General features: G+C 36.1%; 1 protein-coding gene across 1 annotated transcript; it reads right to left on the bottom strand.

The window, feature by feature from the left end:
• Positions 1-1,555: 1,555 nt before the first annotated feature.
• LOC108681898 lies at positions 1,556-15,494 on the bottom strand. Its single transcript, XM_018170980.2, has 3 exons — positions 15,480-15,494; positions 4,402-4,501; positions 1,556-2,430 (listed from the first exon to the last, which is right to left on the bottom strand). The coding sequence occupies exons 2-3, from the start codon at positions 4,426-4,428 to the stop codon at positions 1,771-1,773; spliced, it is 687 nt and encodes a 228-aa protein (XP_018026469.1). The 5' UTR covers positions 4,429-4,501; positions 15,480-15,494; the 3' UTR covers positions 1,556-1,770.
• Between the last annotated feature and the right edge of the window lie 2,101 nt (positions 15,495-17,595).

Raw genomic sequence — 17,595 nt, 5'->3', positions numbered from 1 at the left:
CACCACCTGGCACCTGATGGCTCGAGAATCGGAGAGAAGCGACTCGTTCGCGATGTAGGAGTGTAAATGAATACTCAGGTCAAATTAGATTATCACATAGTGGCAAAAACCGCAGGAGGCAGGCGGCAGATGGGCTGAATCTAGCGGACGTTCAGAAAAAGAGAAGCGGGACCGATGATAGCACTCTTCAGAGCCATTGTGATACCTCTCCTTGAATACTGCTGCCGGCTCTGGACCCCGTTCACACTCAAAGCAGTGCGGCGACTGGAACGGGTCCAGTGAGCTTCGCTTCCAGGATTACAGGGATGGAGGAGTTGAGCTACTATATAGGGGAGGTTGGAGCGCCTGGGTCTGTACTCACTGCAGAGGAGACGGGTGAGGTATTTCATTCTGTACGCAAGAAAATAATAACCGGAATGGCATCAAACTTTGAAAGCGAGACCTTCAGTATTGAAGCATACCATAACGATCGAAGGGGGAAACAGTGCAGGTTTCAGCCATGACGTGATAGATCTGCGGTCATATATTTGTCCCCGCAGGAAGGATCTCTTTCCGTGGGAGGGCCGAGGCTGTTCACCGTCCTAACAAAGGATCTAAGAGAGAGTGAGTTCAACCTGTAAACCTTCACGAGATGACTGGACGTGTTCCTGGGCCCAATTCCAGATCGTCCGCCCCTGCATCACTAACAGCGGCGAGAAGCAAGCATTGTGCATCAGCTGGCCAAAATGAAGGCTGTTGCGCGACAGTCAAAGGCGGCCATCCATCGTGGCCTGCATGGGACCGCCACGTCCGAAACATATACTATGGATACCAAGGATATATCAGCAAATTTGATAGATTTTGACACGAGAAATGAAGATTTACCTCTTCAACCTAAGCAAATTCTGTTTTCAAGTGCAATGCTTCAAAATATTCCAATAACGAACGGCTGTCTGTCACTTGACAGGTTACTCCCTTAACATATCATCGACCCATAACAACAGATCAAAGGACATAGAAGTCAAATCAGGGATTGCGAGGCCAGGATCTCTAATCGCAGATCTCTTGACCAAGTTTTGTAGTCAAAGGCATCGACAAGCAAAGGAAATAAATTCCCAGATCTCAGTACATGGGAATTTATTTAAGGGAATAAATTCACAGTCAGGATATCTCCATCTGGCATATGATAAGTATTTGAATGAAAGGTGCGGTCCTACGATCAAAAAATAACATACAGGGAAAATAGTCCATATCAACATGCCTGCTTCATATCAAGCATATGGCCAAGGAAACATGAAATTGCGTAAAAAATTTCAACAGCACACACATACGCCCACATTGGCGTGAGATTTATCGTTTGTATTTAATATTCCTTCAACTTATTTCACTTTTTGGTCATGCAAGTAAATAAGGTATTATATTTTGCCTAATGCACATGAAAGATATTTTCATATGGACAGATGGTGCTAATGAAAGAAAATTTGACGCTACCACGCTTATTTGCGACTATGGTTCAATGTTTATACATAACATATTAATAAACAAATTAATAATACTTGTCTACAGATTTATCACAATGGTTAAAATTATGTGTACTATTTGAATATCAAAACCTAAATGAAGGGAAACAATGGATATTAATAATTATATATTGTCTTGTTCATAAGCTAACAAATACATAAATGCCCATCAAATAAAAAAGGTAATACTGAGTAAATTAAACTGCAGACTTAACTTTATGTGATAACAAGTGGTTAATTATGGCTGATTGTGTATTATACTATATAACCACTACAAATAATAACGAACTTTTCGAGAATATCTCTCTGAGTATTCCAGAATGAGAGTTTTTTCCTCCTGTGATCTGGTCAAGTGCTTGTAGACATCTACAACAAAATGCTGGCAGTTGCTCACGAATGCGTGGTATATTTTAGTCAATTCTCTTTCTGAGTATAAAAATGATACCAATTCCCGAATATCACACGTGCCGTTTTTCTCCTCCAATAGTACTTCTTCAGGTCGAGGCTGTTGCCGATACCTACGACGGACCGCTTTGACGTCTCTACTTCGCTGCAGAGTCAGTCCCTCGGCATTTTTTTCAATGGACCACCACCAACAGCCTTGAGTTTCGAACACTACAAACTGGTGATTGAACATTGCCGTAGGGATAATAGGGACTCCTTCAACTGCAGTCTGGAAGCGTTGGACTCGTAGCACTGTATCACTTGGGTCTGTCAACTGATGCATCATTTGCAGGAATTGCGAAACAGGAATCATGTACGCTCTCCCACAGGCCTCGGCTGCTTCCGTGACGAAGTAAATTCCGTCTTTCCAGGACTCTCCTCCGGAAATTCTGATGCTCCCGAATTTTGACATAAACATCTCGCTTACTTCGTTGATTGATGCCTGTGCTCGACCCAGCAGCAGCTGCAACCCCGAATCACTCAATACCTGCTCAATAATCCATGAATAGTTATTGATTCATGTTCTGGCAGAATTACTTCTGTTAGACGTTGCATAGAGATCAAGAAACTATTTGTTAAATAAAGTCTGTTAAGCTCAGTGTGATCATTCGGCGACTTTATACTACCAGACTTTTCCCGTACATGCCAGAGAAAGTTTTGACTATTTGAAGACTACCAAATAATATAGGTAGACTTTTTTACGTAAAGTCAAGTAATCAGAAGCAAACACTGAATTCAATATCTATGAATCCAACGAAAAGATTCTAAGAGGGTTAAACACAATGGCAGGATGTAACCAAAGAAGCAATAATCATCGGTGTCAAACAATCGAGACAGAAGACAGTTAGATTTGTTCTCGATGACCTACCGAAAACATTCTCTTATATTTGATTATAGTAAGACATCACCTTGTGATGGCATTCCTCTAGTATAAGCCTTCAGTGGTGATTCAGATGTAAGCTACCACTATCACTGATGGTTCATGGTACATCATTTCCAATGCTGGGTCTTTTAGATGTGCTCGTGATATTTATACTCAATTTTTGGCAGCATAATTACGTTTAATGAGCGCATATTTAATATTTAAGCAGCATCGGTGAGGGGAGGGACTGAACTCGCTTAATGTATCTTGCTCGATTGAGCAATTTTCTTTTTCTGCTCTTATGAGTGATTTTTTATTCATTGTCCTCATTAAAACTTTTTACTGCTTTACTTTGATCAAGTCAGATGTATTTTTAGTCGAAGTCGAATTAAATGACGTTAGGGCTGATGTCTATTGGTCCAATAATAATTTAAGACAGTATTTCTTTTAGACAGACAAATTAATTACGTGGACTTTTTAAATATGAGATCACAATGATGCACACAAATTCCTATTAAAAATCACAAAAAATCTCATTTTTCGCGATAAAAGCTTCATTTGGACAAGTTTAGACTCCATCTTTTCTTCAAATTCCATCTCATTCCAGAAGCGCTCGGTCAGTGTTTGAGTACTGCAATGATTTTTAGCACATCTTCTCATTTATGAAAAAAATCACTATTGTGCTCGCCATGTCCGTCTGTCCGTCCGTCTGTCTGTCCGTCTGTCTGTCTGTCAGTCTGTGACTTCACGTTTTCGTCGACGAGAAAATGCACTCTCTGTCACTCATTGCAGTGAGTACTGAGTTATATTTTTATTATTTCTGAGAGATTAAACGCTGAGGAATCTCTGCTCAAGACCACGAAAATTTTGGAGAACAGGTTACGGTGACAGAGCGGCATGGTCGATGTGAGTAACTTATGAAATTTTCAAATATTTTGCTCGCCCATAACCATCTAAGTTTCTTATTTACGTGCATGCTCGTGTGATAGATTGATTGATTCTAGTTCCTTTATTAAAAGACTCGATCTTATATATATATATCTATATATATATATATTAAGACTATTTAAAAATAAATTATACAATCAAGTGCAAGAATGCCTGTAATAAAATTTAGTACATTTTTCCACCTCTCACCCGGCACTAAACCACTTCATGTCTTAAAAAAGTTAAAAATAATTGACTTTTGAATATCTAAATATTTAATCACGTCTTTTTGGTTTATCACACGTATGTACGTTCGTCTTAGTACAATAACTTTTTACAATCCCTCCACCTAGAGGCCTAATCATTGATTTGTTGACAATAGCGAGTTAAAAATGGAATTTAGATTAGGAGAACTATATCTTTGATTATATTTATGAATTGTAGCCACATATTATCACTCTAAGTGCTCCTTTTTAGCGCATTTTCTCATTTATGGAAAAAAATGCACTATTGTGCTCGCCATGTCCGCCTGCTTGTCTGTCTGTCTGTCCGTCTGTCCGTCCGTCCGTGGCCTCAAGTTTTCGTCGACGAGAAAATGCGCTCTCTGTCACTCACTGCAGTTATATTTTTTTCAAATGCACCTATCATGTTTAGGAAACATTTACTAACCTTTCCCATTTTGTTGGAGTGAGTCATCGCGTCTGGTGCAGCGGTTGACGAAAAATCCACCTCATGCAACACTCGAATCGTGTACCGTAGGCTATATTGTCTGAAAAAATATAAATATGTAGTTGTAGAAGACTGTCCCCAACAAAAATAAATTCCTGCTTCTTCGCAATAAATGTATCAACCCCATACCATGTATCAACCCCATGGATCGAAAATAACTAGAATTATTTAAGACTTATTGTACGCAATTTTTTTGAAGTTTGGCATTATGCTTATTTACAGCGATAAAAGAATTTCGAAATTTCAGGATAAGCTTCAAAGCCCGCACAGAAATCCGCAGTGGCCGGTAGGGATTTCCAGACAATAGGACGTATTTAGATAGGATTCGAGACAATTGATCGCTGACGCGTTTAAAAGAAATTCTTGTCAAACAGCTTAGTTTTTACTCTTTGGGAAAACTCGGGCATAAATTGTCATTCGGAACACAGTGCAAATTGATCTACAGCTAGTATGGTATACTAAGACCTAATATTTAGAATCCCTGGCCCTACTTTTAGTTATGCCTCGGAATTTGGAAACCAATCTTATTTGATATAAAAAGTTTATAAGAGAGCGTTTTTCAAAACAGCACAGATAATTTTGACCTGTTAAGTTGTGATCACTGAGCTGGATTATGAACTTCTGTGTAAATGAAGGCCTACAGCAGAAGAACATGCATAGATGCCTGTTTCGTCAGTTCATTAAAGTTACTCCATGGGAATGCAATTTTGTTATTATAAATGAGCTGCCTAATTTTATTAATTTTTACCGCCATCTTAGATGGGTGGTAAATATAATGCGTCGTCCAATCATGCATGGCGTAAAACTTACAAAGAAAACAACTAGTTTTCATACTTTGTTCTTGGCATTGGTTTACGAGTCCCAAAAATTGGAAAATTCACTCGCGTGTTATATTTAATACGAGTTTGAAAAGGCATACCATTTAAAGCACAACTATGCTACAGGTTAAGCAACGAAGCTTGTGTATTACTATTAACTCCTTTTAGAGTTTTAGAGGTTTAAATATAAGAAGATAACAAAAATGCTAAGAAAATGTCAAGTATATTCCCAAGATCTTCAACAAAAAATGTTTGGGAGACCAGCTCAATCATCAGTTCAAAAATTTTGAGAATATCGGTACAATCAATGAAATTAACCCAAAATTTTCGAGAGCGTTAAAACCTAGGTTTTCTGTATTGTCGTAGGCGCTCTCTTTTCTTTTTGCATTCAAATTTTTGATGAACGAACAATTTTTGGCGAACGGAATAAAATATTTTTAATATTCTACTCGTAAATCGATTTACATTATTTGGATTATATTCATATTGTTAATTTAATGATCGTCACAGCGTCATTTAAAATAATATAATCTAGAAGGAATTTGATTCAGATGCATGCGAGGAACGGAACTGGAAATAAACCTATATTTCTCTAATCTCAAAGGCCCTGTAAGGTTGTCAATTAAATTCCAGAAGGCACAGCGGTTGGAAACGCTCGACAAGAGTGATAGACCGGGCATTAGACCAGTCGTTACCCAGCAGTCCTACTGTGAACTGCCCATTTCTATGGGGATGGTTGACGATAATCATTACGCCTTTACTTGCTTTGGTTCCAGTCAACAAAATAGGCTGCACCGATTTCATATTCAGTGGCTATCGAGTTGTAACGTTGCGATTCTATTATTCAAGTGCTTAGTTAAATGATTAGTCTTGGTCAGTTCTTAAGTATTATTATTTTCAATGTGCAGGGTTGTGGATTTCGCGTGGACTGGACTCGAGGTGGCGCTCTCCAAGCTTGTCCTTGAAGCTTTTGTACTCAATGTTCACAACATGGACCGACTTCTCACTTTGAGGATCAGAGAAGCGCTGCAGACTATCATAGAATAGAATAAAATGGAAATGTCGGCACTGAAGAAATAGGCCCATGGCTTGTTGCCGATTCTTGAAATTTTCGTGACTTGATTCACAATGGATCCGGCCTTTGGAACCCTATCTTTCCATAGCTGACGATTGATTGAGATAGCTGCTGGACTTATTGCCTGGTCCGTAATTTGCTAGGCATTTTAAGACTGAACATATCATGTTTAAGGAATTCGCAGATGTCGTGGGTTGAATCGCTAGACAGAACAGCTAATGTGCCAGATAGATTATTGTATGGCGTTATCTAATAATGTAAATTTTGCTTTTGTTTTGTTCTATTAAATTGTTGGTGTTCCTAAATGTTTGAATTAACCGAGTGAGTGAAACGAACCCCGATGAAGGACAGCCTTCATTACAGACTCACGCTATGAAGAAAGAAAATGTAGTTCGTACATACAAAGAATGATGATTTTTATTAGTATATTCCCAAAAACGAGCGATTCCCAATTCTCTGCATCACCCATTTACGCATCGGACTTGTATGATCGTCCTCGCATAGAAAAAATGTTTCGAGAACATATAACAAACAAACTTCAGCACTCCGTCATAACTCATGATAACTGGACAGTTTTATATTAAAATTACATTTTTATTTCATATAGATTAAATGATAAACCACCGTAAGCTTGCGAAAAAAATTCTTTCACAGAAGTTAAAGCTATATTTATTTGGGGAATTCACAGTATCAGAAAGGTTGATAGCAATATTTTACATGCAAAAATTTATAATAAAAAAACAGTCCGGCAAATTCCTGCCCTGTGAGTGAATAACTGGTTAAAGCCGAATTCGAGTGATTAGTTATCTTTTAAAATCATCTTTACCCGATTTGTCCTGGTATTTCCAACATCGTACTCCCGAAAAAGTCGGCCTGGCAGGCAGCTTTTTCTCGACCATCGCTCGAGGGCTAAATGATTGCGACGTTATACGTGGTAGGAGTAAGGATAACTACTGTAGTGGTGAATCCCCGCAATTCAGAGTGTGATGAATGTATGCATTATAACTATGCCTGAATACATATTGAATTCAGCTTGGCCTTCAGCAAAAAACTTGTTATCAAAGTCAGAAAGTTTCGTATTCGAAACGTTCTATGTTGTTTATATGAAATACAATCCAATTAAATTTTTCGGTGTATGAGACGATATGCGAATATTGTTAATATGGTGTCTAACTGAATGTTCAAACGGTTTCTTCACACAAAGAAGCAAAAAATCGTTTAATATTCAAGAACCTATCATGTCTCTATCAGTGATTCAATTGAACAATCAACTGCGGTGAAAGATCTAGCGGTTTAATCAACGTTAACGACCTGTTCAACAGTTCTTCGAGCTCCCTGCAAAGTTGCAAGCGGACTCAAACGCAAAACGCAACCTCTGCCTCCCTGAACCAATCATGTAATTCTTTCAATTCTGAGCGAATTTGCTTGAAATTCAGAATATAACCGATCATTAACGATACCTCGCGCTAGAAATATTGAGAGATTTTTTACGTCTTTTTTTTTTTTGGATTCAAACAAAAAACACAACTTTTGTCCTTCAATTCTGAGCGAATTTGCTTGAAACTCAAAATATAACCGATCATTAACCGTGCCTCGCGCTAGAAATATTTGGAGATTTTTTACGTCTTTTCTTTTGGACTTAAACAAAAACACAACTTTTATCATTTAATTCTGAGCAAAATTGCTTGTAACTCAAAATATAACCGATCATTAAGCATGCCTCGCGCTAGAAATATTTAGAGATTTTTTACGTCTTTTCTTTTGGATTCAAACAAAAAAACACACCTTTTGGGCAACTTAACTAATTGAAAGTTCTTCATTTGTGAATGGATTTGCTAGAAATTTAGGATATTATTAATTTTCGGCAATGCTGTTCGAAAAGATTCAACACAAGTGCCCCAATGGCCCCGCTTTATTCAGCTCAATTTTTTTCTGTTTACTTGAATGATCATGATTCGTATAAACATAAATTGTTCATCATTAAACTTAATCGAAACTGTTTTTATGGTCAATGTTGGTGCCGAAGAAAATTTTGATCCCATCGCTTTTGAGGCCAAGTTTTCAATTTGCATTCATCAAAATTAATATTGCGGTTGCTATTTTTATCCGAGTCAGGGCAACGAATTTCGTAGAAAAAAATTGTTAAAACCATAAGATACAATGCATTTCATTGCATAATTTTTTCATCTATTCAAATTGAGTGGTCTCATGACCTCATTTAGAGATTCCAACCTTGACAGAGTTCTGACATCAACGGCGATGATTCTGCAGAAACAAAGCGTATCATCTGCAGAAGTATAGAGGGTGCAAAAAGTATCCAACACAAAAGAAATACTTCATTATTTTGAACCTTAACTCTTACAATATTGCAATTATCAACCCAACATTTAATGATTTGTTTTTTTTTTGTAAGTAATTTTACATTGAATAGTGTTTGTTTATGTGTGTAAGTTTACATTGAATAGTGTTTGTTCATGCTATTATTTTGGATAAACTTCAATCAAATAAAGTTTTTCCTTTGTAAGAGATACTTTTTACACCCACTGTATATAAAGATCATATAATGGTGGGGCAAAAGAACCAGAGGCGAGTACACAGGTTTTGGATTCTTCAATTATCTTTTTTATAACAACGGTATAAAAACTTGATAACGTGGCTTAAATCAAGGCTAGCATACTCAAAATTGTATCACTTGTGTGAAGGGAACTTGGCCTTCATGTACGATTATTTACAAGCGTGCAGTCCTACAAAAAAAAAAGTAATCTTTTTTTTACCTGCAGTTCATCTGGATGAGTCAGCAAAATTTTTCAGTTCATATTTCCTTTGAAAGTATTACGCTCCTTGAAAGCATTCTGTTGTAATAATGTGCTTATAACTTACGTTGAACTGCCCTCACTTTTCGAAGGAAATATTATTTATTAATAATTATTTATATCCATAACAAAACTGACAATAAATGACAGTTTCCGCGAATGGGTTCTTTAAGTACTCACTAGAAAGTACACGCAACAAATGACCAGAAAAATTCTGGTATTATGCAAACATCAAATGAACATAAAAGCCGCTTCTTCTACAAAATTTTGTTCCAGACGGCAGGGGTAAATAGTTCGACAAGCATGCACTGAATTGTCCTGGAGCCAATTAAGCTCCCCTGCAATCAATGTTCATGAACTATGTTTGCCCATGAGCTGTGATTGTAAACACGACTGCATTGGTTCAATAATAGAATTGAAAAAAGCAGTAATAATTAGGTTGGAATATATTATTTGTACTAAAATTACCACAATAATATTTTTTTTTAGTTTAAGCAACTGCTTCAATTAAGGAGCGGACAACCAATCAGCAAAATTTCGTTTCAATCCCCTGAAAGGATGTAAGATTAGATCAACACATATTAGTATAGTATTGGATCATATAATATATAATTAAACTATGAACTGCAGCCATTTTCTCCTGCTTTATCACATTTGTCTGATAGATCCCTCACATCCTTAATTATTGATCCCTCATAGATTATTACATGGATTTACTCGAATAAAAAATTATAATAATGGCTAAATTTTAGTCATGATGCGTCAGAATCTAATGAATATGTGATTGTGAGTTGAACTTCAGATTTTCTCTTACAGAAATTTGATCTATAATAAAATAGCTTGATTGCTAAAATTGATTAAGTAGAAGAATTTTACAACAATTAAAATGTCAAAATATAATAATATGTCAAGCAAAAATGTGTCTACATCAGCAGTTCGGAAATTCAAGAGTCCAATTCAAGATCCACCGAAAAATAAAAATTTTAGAAATTAATCCACTGCCTTTTATTTCAACGAGATTTTGAAATGATATATGCATGAGTACGATAACGATAACAAAATATTTTTAACGGGAACTTGACGGTTACATGCAATGTTACGAATAAAATTGTAGCATTGTAGATGCAATGTTACGAATAAAATTGTAGCATTGTAGATGCAATGTTACGAATAAAATTGTAGCATTGTAGATGCAATGTTACGAATAAAATATTCAATGAGTTTAAGCGTGTTGAATATTAGAGAAGTGCTTGATTTACATCGGATCCAATAATGCAAATTGATCATACGTGCATTTTTAAGCTTTCAGAACTTACGAGTGAACTCAACCACGTAAAAGTTCGATTGATTGAAAGTTTGCGTACTTTTCTTTCCCTCACATTCTTAGCTAGTTTACGGTTTAAGCATTCATGAGAACTTAATAGTTGACAAATGAGGATTTATAAGAGTTTACTGTACTTAGTGGTAGCACTCAATTGCGAACCTTAAGATAAAGAAATGCATTCGGTCAACGAATGACACTTTATATTTAATTGCCTTTTTAAAAAGTTTGCTGAGCTGCTCAGTCTAAAATTCGGTTCAATTTTATTGATTATTTAATTAACTTGTTATCATGAGAATTATTTAGATATTGATCTTGAAAATTAAAATTCAAAATCTCAATTCCGCGTAACATAAAACTCCTACTAAAATCAAAATATCTTATCTTAATGAATTTTCCTTCCGCGGCTTGTTACGGAAGGTTTGTTACTTCAAATTTGTATAAAAAGAGCATCACTTTTGGCAGTAACTTGGTGACATGTATATACCTCGTAACACACTTCGAGATTGATAAGGCAACATATTCCCAAATATAGGAGAATTCTTTCATAACAAGGACTCCAAGATCAAAGAGAATTTTCGTCACTTGCTATCCGGTCTATGATAACTACAACAGGCCTAAATTCAAGCAATCGTTTTTTTTGTTCGCAAAAATCTACATACCTGGTAAGGATCTGCATTAGAATATAAAACCGATATGTGGCAAACAAACTACTTCTTCGGCAAACCAAATTTTTAACCCGACGCGGTTGAGAGTTTCAGCAAGAATTACTTTTAGGATCACAAAAATGGCCAGGAAACTTGAACTGCTAGGATCCACGTCAGGCAGTCAGCTTACTTATGAGTATCGAGACCACGAGTGTTAAGATGTGCAATAATTGATCGATTGTAAACAGGTTAAGCAAGGAAATGTAATTAGTGGAGCAACGTTAGCCAATTTACAATATTTAATGTGAATACCTCGTCATGTCTGGAGAATAACTGATACTAACATGAAGCCATCTTAGTTCATGGAAAAAGGAAAGTATCGTGAAACCACGATGATAGGAATAGATTAATCGAAGTACCGCAAGAGTTAAGGACAAATTTAGATATTGCGAACAAGAAACAATAAGAAAATATTACTCATGGTGATCACATGGCAGCCGGAAAGATTACTTATGCGGTGACCTTAAGACGGCAGGAAAATATTACCTTATAAAATTAAGGAATGTGTTCAAGCAAATGGCCGAAGTTATTCTTGAAAAGATAATTTATATATATAAACTTGAGTCAGGGGAAGTTTCCTGAAGATCATCGGCCATGTTGAGGATACGATTATTTTAGAGTCCACGGGAATGAATATAGAAAGTTAATTGAAGAAACCAACGCAGGCAAATACAAAAGAAAAATAAATATGATTAACGATTAAATGATCGTGTTTGCAACTGGCTGTTGCTTATCTTGATTAATAATAAGCAGTGCCTTAATAATAATAAATTGCAATGTTACGAATAAAATATTCAATGAGTTTAAGCGTGTTGAATATTAGAGAAGTGCGCTTGATTTACATCGGATCCAATAATGCAAATTGATCCTACGTGCATTTTTAAGATTTTAGAACTGACGATTGAACTCAACCAAATAAACTTTAAAATTTGATTGATTGAAAGTTTGCGGACTTTTCTTTCCTTCACATTCTTAGTTAGTTTACATTTTAAGCATTCATATGAACTCAATAGTTGATAAAGAGTTTGACAGCAACTTGGTGACATGTAGGTATAACTCGTGAAGCACTTCGAGATTGCTAAGGCGACCTACTCCCAAATATAGGAGAATTCTTTCCTAACAAGGACACAAGGACTTCAAGATCATAGAGGCATCTTCGTCAATAGCTATCCGGTCTATGATACGTATCTACAACAGGCCTAAGTTCAAGCAATCGTTTTTTTTTTGTTCTCAAAAATCTACATACCTGTTAAGGATCTGCATTAAAATACAAAACCGACATGTGGCAAACAAACTTCTTAGCAAACCCAATTGTTACCCCGATGCTGTTGAGAGTTTCAGCAAGAATAACTTTTTAGGATAATAAAAATAACCAGGAAACTTAAACTGCTAGGATCCACGTCCGGCGATCAGCTTACGTATCGAGACTACGAGAGCTCGGATGAATAATTGATCGATTGAAAACAAGTTAGGGAATCACAATATTGAATGTGAAAACCACGTAATGTCTGGAAAATAACTGCTACTGTCATGAGGCCATCTCAGTTTAAGGAAAGATAAAGTATGGTGAAACCACGATGGCAGGAATAGATTAATCAAAGTACCGCACGAGCTAAGGATAAATTTAGATATTGCGAACAAGAGACAATAGGAAAATATTACACATGGTGACCAAAAGGTAGCCGGAAAAGGTTTCTTTATATGGTGACCTCAGGACGGCAGGAAAATATTGCATATGGTTACCTTACTAATTCCAGGAATGTTTTCACAAAATGGTCACATTCATCCCAGAAAAGGTTATTTATGTAGGTCTATAAACTTGAGTCAGTGAAAGTTTCATGAAGAACACCGGTCATGTTGAGGATACGATTAAATACAGCGTCCATGAGAGTGAATATAGAAAGTTCATTGTGGAAACTAACGCGGGCAAATACAAACGAAAAATAAATATGATTAACGATTAAATGATCGTGTTTGCAACTGGCTGTGTTGCTTATCTGGAAGAACGAGAATCAGTGCCTTCATATTAATAAATTTAAAATTCTAAGCCTCGCCTAGGAGAGAGCACGTTACTACAGGAGCAAAGACATCCAGGCACGTGGTACAGATGCCAGTCTTTCTAACACTGAACTTGTGGCAAGCTACCACCATTTAAAAGTAAAAGTGTCGTCTGTATGTCATGCATGTCAGTGTCTTTCCGTTAACAAGAAATATTTTGAAACAGGAGCTGTAATTTGGAACAAATATTTATGAGAAATTTTTAGGCCATGTTGTATTCGCTATAACTAGATTGTGCAGAGTTGCTCAATTATAGTTGAAAGCCGATTTCCGTGATATTGGTGGTACAAAATTAATAAACATTGGAAATCTTATCCGCTATTTAATTCAATACATTAAAATTGATTACAATACCAGCGCAAACAGCAGCAGTAAATTTGTTGCAAGTCAATTTTATGAATGTTATAAACGGATAAAATCTTGCACAAAAATATAAGAAAATTAAACAATTTAAAAAAATTCATAATGGTGCTTGAAAATAGAAAGTTGACGATAGACGTTGAAGATACAACACTCGACATAGAAACTAAATTGCAGTTGCTCCTCCACATGTTGAAATAACGTAGATGTGATGGACACAGTAATTCTAATCATAAATGCCTATCAAAAATTGATAGCCTACAATAAATCTTTCGCAAATGCATCATGGCAAATCCTTTTGTCTTCGGAGCTTTGACCACCAGCGCTTGACTGCTAAGGTCAGATATGACATTACCTGGAAAAATACTCAAGGCATGATGAAGATATTCATCAAAGCAGCAAAAAAAAAAAAAAGTCAGCAGCATAGTGAATAAAAATCATTTTATACATTGAATGAGGAAGAAGTCTGTTAAAGTGAAATAACGCGAGGTCAGTCGTGATCAGTAAACGAAATGCAAAAGAAGCGTTGCTCTCAACTGAATAAATTTTTTTCGAGAGTTAAGTAAATCAAATTCTTCAAACCTTGTATGAATGGATCAGTTATAACGAGCAACACAATTGCACTCCATTTGCTGACTTGTAACTGTTGAAAATTTTTTCTCCTATGAAGCACTCTATATTATGTAAAAAGTTGAGAGTGCATTGAATTTACATGTTAAACTACAATGTTCATGGCCAAGGCTGACTTCTTCTCACTTTACATATTGATTTAAAATGCACAATTTCTGATTCAGAGTAAAATGAAGAAATGTACAATAATTTTCATATGAATGGACTATATTTTGCGACTTCGGTTCTCGAACAATTATCTATACATTTGATTGTTGTGGTAATAAATATGGTGATATAAATTGAATGGGAAAGACGGATATTTTCATATGAATGAAGAATATATTTTACGACTTCGGTTCTCGAACAATAATCTATATGTTTGATTGTTGTGGTAATAAATGTGGTAATAAATGGCACGGGAAAGACAGATATTTTTATATGAATGAAGAATATATTTTGTGACTTCGGTTCTCGAACAATAATCTATATGTTTGATTGTTGTGGTAATAAATGTGGTGATAAATGGCACAGGAAAGACGGGGGCGGCAGAGAAGTGTAAGTGAGGCAGCCATAAGGCAACCCGCCTACTGGAAAGTTACGGCTCTACCCCGGCCTTGACCTGACCATCCATGTGAGGGGGCCTTCCCTGCTGCCGTTTGCGACTTTAAAGGAGAAAACCGATCATCGGATGATCAGTACTGATTACATTTGAACTTCCTAGTCACCTTTCGTTACCCAAACGCGCAATTCATATAAAATATAACTCAGTACTCGACCCTACAGTGAGTGACAAAGAGCGCATTTTCTCAAAATCGACGAAAACTTGAAGTCACGGACGGACGGACGGACAAATATGACAAGTAAAATAAGGCATTTTTTCATAAATGAGAAAATGCGCTAAAAATGGCTGCAACATGCAGCACGGATTTCGTTTCTACTTGCGTATTTGATTTCATAGTAAATACAATGTATATAAATGGGAGGTTTTTAATATACCAGCACAATTTTAAAGTATTAATAATTCAAATTTGATTTTAATCAAATTTGTGCTGCTCAAATTCATCTTAACTCATATGGTGATAAATATTTATACCCGAGTTTGAGAATCTGGTCTGTGCACCAATCAACTTTTACTTCGAAATATTACTGTAACACGGTAATTGCAGCGTCAAAAAAAGGATTGCAAATTACCTGTTTCTAGGGAATGATAGTTTCCCGCATCAACTTAAATTACCTAATTGGGCTACTTCGTACCTGAATAAAATCAGTTGTTCATTCTCCACAGCTCCACTCGTATAGAGGCTGTTCTCGATGATGCTTCAAATGACATCAAGGGCTACTCAGCTCTCACTTTGTTGCTGTTGAATTTCGCAGCTTTTATAAGAAGCTGAAGCCAACCATCTAACGTCCTAAAAAATGTTCATTGTAATCACAGTAATCAAGTTTGTAGGAGTAAAGGAAACCATTTGCATTCTCAATGCCAGGAGACCTTCCTTGACTTGTGAGGTGTTCAGATGCTCTCCTGTACAATCAGAGAATATTCGCTTGAATAATCATTAATCAATAATATTGTGCAACACTTTATTAATATTAGATTGTTATTTTTTAAACAATGTTAAATTATAGTAGGAGATGTTTGCCTCCTCATCACATACACTCAAGCAATAACACTGGTGAATAGCCGTATCAACTGTTCAACATGACTGGTCGCCATAGCCGTATAGCCGGAACCATATACGCCATCCATATAAGCCATGTGGGGGTGTAGTTGTGACGCAGCTAGTTCATGTAGGTATAGTGCGGAAATATTGTGCGTATATATAGTCACGGCACTCGTAATTTCTCTAGGAGAAGAAGCAATAAAAAAATGATGTGATTTAAGACTATGTAATGAATAATAAATAAATAAATTTTTAATGAAAAAAATGATGAGATATAAGGATATGAATAATAAGACAGGGAGACTACGTTATCAAATCAGCGGAGACGAATTTAATCGTAATGAATATAATGCACTGTCAAATGTATAATTATTGATGAAATTACGTCTTTGACATTACAAAGGCCCCAAAACGCTGAAAAGAATCAATTAGTCAATCGACATAAATTACCAATGTTTGCATATCAAAATAGTAGTCATTGGTAATCTCACCAAATTTACAATATTTTAAAAGTTTCACATAAGGAATGACAATTTCAAGACATATTCGGAGCACCAACAATAACGCAGGTCACAGGTATAAACCAAACACCACCCTTTCAGAGATTCAAATTATTGATGCCCTTTCAAATTCACGGTCGAGTAAATCATTCATCTGATCACGAAAATTTGAAGAGGCTGTAGACAATTGAATGCCTCTTGAAAATCGAGATCATGTAATCTCTCTCAAATTGCTCGGCTACGACGCCCATAATGAAAACTCATCAGAAATACCGTGGCCAAAAAAAGTTGATGGTTTGTGGGAAATTTATATTTTTCTCAAATCATGAAGTATAGTCAAGGATATAATTAATTGCGAAAAATTTGGTAATTTTTCAAAAAGTTAAAATATTAGGAAAAATGTTCATTAAATTAAAAATGAATCATGGCCTCGTTATACACTAAAGTTCAGGTTCACTAAAGTCGCCATTCATCGCTTCACTTCAATCTGAGTATCTCACAAGCAGCTGCTAAATTAAAGCTCCCAGTCCAGTGGAAGTATCCATGATACTGCAAGGAGTATCGATACTCACCCGGTCATGTGAACAGGATCCTACATATAGCTGGTTTCTCCTCATCAGGATACTCGGTGCATACAAATACGTATAATAGTCCATAATATATTGGTAAAAGTTTGCTGTGACTGCGTTTGTTCGTGCCTGCAGTGTTGTACATATAGACGACAGCTATTCGAGTGCAAATCCTGGACACAATTAATGCCTGAATTACTACACATGGGTTTCGAAATTTCATTTCATATGCGAGTTGATTTACGAAGTGTATACCTACATGAGCTGTGTATAACTGATTCAAAGAAGAAAATTTATTATTTGCTTTGAATTTTAAAACGGGAGCTTACTGAAAAAAAAAAAACAGACTAAATGCGGGTTATACGTGCTTTTATATTAGTTGTGTGAAATCGTAAGCCATTACCGTTATACTTGAATCTAAAAGGTAAGTTACACAAGTTACCGTCAGTATTCAAATTATTAAAATTTTCAGTACAGAGTTTCATGGTTATTTTGATGAATATTGGAAAGAAAGACTTTTGAAAGGGGCAAGGCAGCTCAAGTTATATATGCCATTTGGAAAACATTAGCATAACTATGGAAAATCTGCTTTAAACGGTGCGTTTTTTAAAGGTACTATAGCGCAAGCAAGGGTCGGCTA

Source organism: Hyalella azteca, unplaced genomic scaffold (assembly GCF_000764305.2).
Source record: "Hyalella azteca isolate HAZT.00-mixed unplaced genomic scaffold, Hazt_2.0.2 contig7631, whole genome shotgun sequence".
NCBI classification, from domain to species: domain Eukaryota; kingdom Metazoa; phylum Arthropoda; class Malacostraca; order Amphipoda; family Hyalellidae; genus Hyalella; species Hyalella azteca.
This window is presented reverse-complemented; position numbering and strand designations above follow the sequence as displayed.